Below are 5219 nucleotides of genomic sequence, written 5' to 3'. Positions count from 1 at the left end.
TTTATCTCATAAAAGATTTATTTTAAAATTAGAAATGCATAATATTTTTGGAAGAGGCAGAACCTTTGGGTCCACCTGTGGGCCAGCTCCTGGGCAGCCTTTGGGTGGTGTCTAAAATCCCCAGAGCTCTGGGGCTGGAGCTGGAATGGTCCCAACTGCTGGCAGCTTGTTTCTGCATGGGGCCTGAGCAGAGCATCTGGGAATTGTGCCTGCACCCATCCCTTGAGCAGGCTGTTCCTAGAGAGTGAATGATTCTAGTTCCTCTGACCTGTGAGGAAGTGATGCACAGAGGAGATCAAAACCTGGTCGAAGGCCAGGCTGTGCATCCCATGCTTGGTTGTTTGGATTAGTAATCTCTGACTTGTCCCCAGGCCCCCTGTTGTGACACTCCCCAGAAGGTGAAAGGGTGTTGGCCCAGCCAAAGCCTGCCAAGGTCTAACCAGCAGGACATACAGGAGGCTTCACAGCTCATAGCACCAACTCTGCTGCAGAAATCATCACGGAGTAAAAGTAATTTTCAGAACTGTTAGTGGCACCATGGGCTCCCCTGGAGGTAGCATGAAATTTTTTGTGGGTGGTAAAACAAGCAAGAGGTCTTTTGTTGTTTTCCTGGTTTGCTGCAGGGAAATCCTTTGGTCCTGAGGGGAAAAATGGATGAGGGGATAGTAGGGGAGCCTGGCTCTTGGGAGATCAGGTGTTGCCATCTCCCATATCACCCCCCTCAGTTGGTGGTGAAGCTGGTCCCTAACAGCACCTATTCACAGTGAAAGGAAGCTGGAAAAAACTTGGCTCTAAAACTTCCTTGAAAAGAAAACTTTGTTGAAGGTGTTCACAGGAGCCAGCACCAGCACTGTCACATTGTACCAAGGAGCTGAGGCACAGCCACGATTAAAAAGGTTTTAAAAAAAATGTTAATATGCTGTAAGAAATAAGTATTCTTCTGTGGGCTCAGAATCTTGATGTGCTGGGTATCAACAGCTGCCAGGAGAGGGGAGAGAGCTGTGGGTGGGTGCTGCTGACAGGCTGAGAAACCTCCCTGATGCTGCAGCCCCTCTCAGCATCTTCCCCGTGTTGTCACACATGCCTCGGGTGGTCCATCCATTCCATCCTCACCTGGCCGAGAGTGAATCAGTAAAGTGCTTTAAATCACATAATTTGCACTTGGTCCCACGGCCACTGGAGAGAGTTCAGCAGGAGAGCACTTGTGGTGCCAGGAGGGACATGCTGCTCCCAGTGTTCATCCCGCCAGCCCTGAGCGCTTTCCAGTTCCATACACATCCCCTATGGATCTGAGCGAGGCCCTCAACAGTGACTACAAGAAAAAACTGATCCGAGAGGCCACTGTTTTGCAGCCTGTTGATGAGAATAATTTCTCCTCTTCTGGGAAGTAGGGGATGCTGTTGGCCACCTCCTGGACAATGCCTGGACGTACTTCGAGGCCTTGCTGGATGAGTTCGCTGACCACACACTGCTTCACATGGTGGTGCTTCAGGGGGAGGAAAGGCACAACAAAATCAATGAGATGTTCGTTAATGATCCCAGATTTCCAGAATCCACCTGCAAAAGGAAAAGGAAGAGACAGGTTTTACCTTCAGAGTCTCTGCAGTCCCTGCAATTCAAAGAGCTGCTTTGTGTAAAGTCAAAATATTCTGCTGAAGAGAGATCTGCTCTGGTTTTGTACAAGGAGAGGGCTGAACCCATCAGCTGTCACCCCCTTTAGCCTCAAAAAGACTTGTTCTCCAGGAATGAGGGGATTTAGCTTGTCTAGTCAGAATTTAAGCTCTGTTCCCTGTGACAAGGGCAAAGCAAGGAGAACCAGGCAGGCAGTGGAGATTGATACATCTCAGTGCCATTACACAGGGAGCGTGCTGTGCTGTCTGCCAGCCCCCAGCTGCAAACACACCTTCCAAAGAACTTTGCTAAGCATGGCAACAGGTCTGCTGGCTCAGAAGGCCAGGCTATTCCTTCCCTTCGCCAGGAATCCTCGAGCGGATCGCAGTTCCCTTCCCTGAAAACCCTGCCATCTCTTCCTGGCTGCCAGGGAGGTGACAGGCAGTGTGGGTGGCTGCCTGTGCCAGGCTCTGGCCCTGTGGGAAGGGCTCAGCTCCATGGACTCACTCTGAGGGTTTTCAAACACGGCCTTGGAGATGGCTGGCTCCAGGTCCTGCAGGCTGATCTCCTCCCGGTCCTTGCGGTCGCGCCACAGCGCCAGTGTCACCTCGTTGATCTGCTCCCCTCCAGCGTTGCTGCACAACAATGAGACACTTACTCAGTGTGTACCTGGGAAAACGGTGCTTCAGGACAACCTGACACTTGCAGAGTGCAAGCCAGGATCTCCCAGCATGGCCCAAAATGACTCCTATAGAGGCAGCAAAATAACAGGGATAGGAGGGCTTTTTCACACTCTCCAGGTCTGTCTGTTCACAATGAAATAGAATCTCTTGGCATTTTTAGAGGGTCAAGGCTTGGAGAAGGAAAAGCAAACCAAGTGTGTGTCCTGGAGTAGATGTGACCTCTGCCCAGTGCTGGAAGGCCCCCCCTCACCTGATGAAGATGAAGATGGCTTTGCGGTAGTTGGTCCCGTACACGACCCACGAGGGGCCCAGGAATGGTATGATCACATCGATCAGCCCTGGGTGCATTTTGTCCATCTCATCAAAGAGGAAGGCTGAGCGTCCACAGTTTGTCAGGTTTCCTTGGATCCAGCGCTTCAGGCTTTCCTAGGAAAAGCACGTGCCAAGCTGTAAGGCAGTGAGATAACGAGGGAGGCTCGAGCTACCCCAGAGCAAAGGCTGAGGCCGGAGCTCACACGAAGCTGAAGGTGCTGGAAGCAGCATGTCCTTGCACAGCACCACCCACTCGGAGCAGGAACAGCCAGTGCTGGGGAGGCCCCTTTATTCTGGCTTTCACCCAGTGGCTGTTACAGCTTTATTATCCCATTGTAGGTCTTTTATTACAGATTTAAAGAAGGAGGCAGCACACTAAAGCAGGGCGTTCAGACTCCTACATCTCCCCACGTTCTTCTCTTTCACTGTGTATCTACACAGTTCCCAGCTTCTTGCCAGCTCCTGTCCTGGTGCAGAAACATGTGCCTGTGCTGACCCAGAACAACTCTGGCTCTTTAGTAGGGCTGAAGGTACTTCCCAACCTACACAAAACCACTCCCATTCCCTGGGGACATGTGTAACTCCTCACTGAAACAGCCAGGATGGGATTTACCTTCCCAACAGCATTTCCTCTAAGGACACAATGCTACAAATAACTTCTCCAAACACCCAGAAAGCAAAGGTCCAGGTGCACTGATTCCCTGCACTGCTGAGGGTTTGGCATTTTGGTTTCTTCCTTTCCTCAGCTTTAAGAGACAGAGTGGCACCACGAAGAGCCTGGGGCTGCCGTTCAGGAGCTGTGTGCTCTGTGAGAAGGGGATTACAAGTCTAGTGAGACAGCAGGTTTTCACAGCCATCAGGCTGTTTGGAAAGCAAAGGGAGAATTTTAGTGCCTTTCATCTAAGCAAAGCACTTTTGTTTGTGCGTACAAAGGGCTGTGTAAATATTTAAGGAATGAGAACATGATCAGGGCAAGGACTGCTGTAGGGAAGACGAGAGTGATAGCTCAGTGCCAGACTATAACCCAGTTACTAGCTGATCCTTCAGCCAGTGTGTGGAGCCACTCACTCAGCTGTGTTTGAGAGGGTAAAACAAAGAGCTTTTATTCCTACTGCACTTCAGGAAACAGCTTGAATGCATATGTACTGAGGATCAAGATGGACATAACTGAAAACCCCCAGTCAAGCAGCACTGCTGAGAGATGTCTCTTACCTTGTACTGCTCTATCTGCTCGGCGTGGGGGAAGTGCACGATGGGGGAGAAGTGGTGAACGTAGGGGCTCTGGAGCCCACCCTGGAAGAGGTAGCGGATGACCATGGAGCTCACGTAGGTTTTTCCTGTCCCAGTCGAGCCATGGAAGGACATCACCAGGGGTTTCACCGGATTCTGGTTCTCCAGGAACCCCCTCACCCCTTTCATCACCTCCTGCCTCACCAGGGGCTGTCCCACCAGGCTGGTGGCCAAGTCGAACTCCAGACCTGAAAGGAAGTGAAGCCAAGACTTAGAGAAGGCGGGGGGACATCGCTCTGGTCTCACCCTGTGGACCCGTCCCGTCCCTGGGGGCTCCCCACGCGCCCTGGCAGGCCGAGAGACCCCGCTCCAGGGACGGCCCCGGGAAGGATCCCCTGGAGCTGCCGGGAGCCCCTTTCCAGCCGCCCCCCGACCCTCCCCTCTCGCCCAGACCACTCTCCCGGGCCGCCGCCCCCACTGACCGCGCAGGTCGGGCCTGAAGCCGCACTCGCAGTCCGCCGAGAAGCCGCAGCGCAGCGCCCACAGGTCCCAGGGGGCGGCGGGCCGGGCGGCGGCCGCCAGCAGCGCCAGCAGCACCGGGACCGGGGCCGCTCCGGGGGCCATGGCGGCCGCGCCTCCGCACGAACTACAGCTCCCGGCGTGCCCCGCGCGGGGGCGGGGCCTGAAGGGACGGAGCCATTGGAAGGCGGTGCTAAGGGAAGGAGGCGTGGTTGTGTGTCATGGGGCGTGGCCTGGCTCGCAGTGCCCCGCCCCCCGCTGTACCTCCCCTTGTTTTGGGGACCCGAGACCCCCTGGCAGAGAACTTTCTGAAATTCTACAGGGGCAAATGCAGGGTCCTGCACGTGGGGAGGAACAAACCTGAGTGCGAGTACAGGTTGGGGGCTGACCTGCTGGAAATTAGCTCTGCAGAAAAGGCCCTGGTGGTCCTGGTGGCCAACTGGCTGTCCATGAGCCAGCACTGTGTCCTTGTGGCCAAGAAGGCCAATGGAATCCTGGGCTGCATTAGGAAGAGCATTGCCAGCAGGTCAAGGAGGTGATCCTGCTCCTCTATTCAGTCCTAGAGGCTGTATCTGGAGTGCTGTGTTCAGTTCTGGGCTCCTCAGGACAAGAGAGACATGGAGCTCCTGCAACAGGTCCAGTAGAGGGGAAATGAGGATAACTGAGGGACTGGAGCAGGGAGGTTAGACTCGATGACCCACTGTGGTCCCTGCCAACCTGTCCCGTTCTGTGATTCTGTGACACCTGATGGGCTGTCTGGGGCCAGGTGGGGCTGGATTCAGCAGGGTGGTCCCCCCAGACAGCCCTTCCTGGGCTCTGCTCCCCCAGGGGGTTCATCTAAAGGACACCCACAGGACAGGGAAC

General features: G+C 54.4%; 1 protein-coding gene across 1 annotated transcript; it reads right to left on the bottom strand.

Annotated features, from left to right (window-relative positions):
- On the bottom strand, positions 1 to 4806 carry TOR2A (torsin family 2 member A). Its single transcript, XM_039388466.1, has 6 exons — positions 4745 to 4806; positions 4319 to 4548; positions 3819 to 4084; positions 2545 to 2720; positions 2119 to 2246; positions 1 to 1557 (listed from the first exon to the last, which is right to left on the bottom strand). Exons 1-6 carry the CDS (start codon positions 4804 to 4806, stop codon positions 1313 to 1315), a joined length of 1107 nt encoding a protein of 368 aa, XP_039244400.1. The 3' UTR covers positions 1 to 1312.
- Between the last annotated feature and the right edge of the window lie 413 nt (positions 4807 to 5219).

Source organism: Pipra filicauda, unplaced genomic scaffold, assembly GCF_003945595.2.
Source record: "Pipra filicauda isolate LSUMZ 115617 unplaced genomic scaffold, ASM394559v2 scaffold121_size3267253_pilon, whole genome shotgun sequence".
Taxonomy (NCBI): domain Eukaryota; kingdom Metazoa; phylum Chordata; class Aves; order Passeriformes; family Pipridae; genus Pipra; species Pipra filicauda.
Note: the sequence above shows the minus strand (reverse complement) of the source record. Positions and strands in the feature narration are given on the sequence as shown.

Coding starts and splice junctions, on each gene's coding strand:
- TOR2A (XM_039388466.1), bottom strand. CDS start 4,806: ATGGACAGCCAGTTGGCCACCAGGACCACCAGGGCCTTTTCTGCAGAG. Junction 4,549..4,744: donor GCAGAGCTAATTTCCAGCAG/GTCAGCCCCCAA, acceptor TCCTTCCCTTAG/CACCGCCTTCCAATGGCTCC. Junction 4,085..4,318: donor CTTCAGGCCCGACCTGCGCG/GTCAGTGGGGGC, acceptor ACTTCCTTTCAG/GTCTGGAGTTCGACTTGGCC.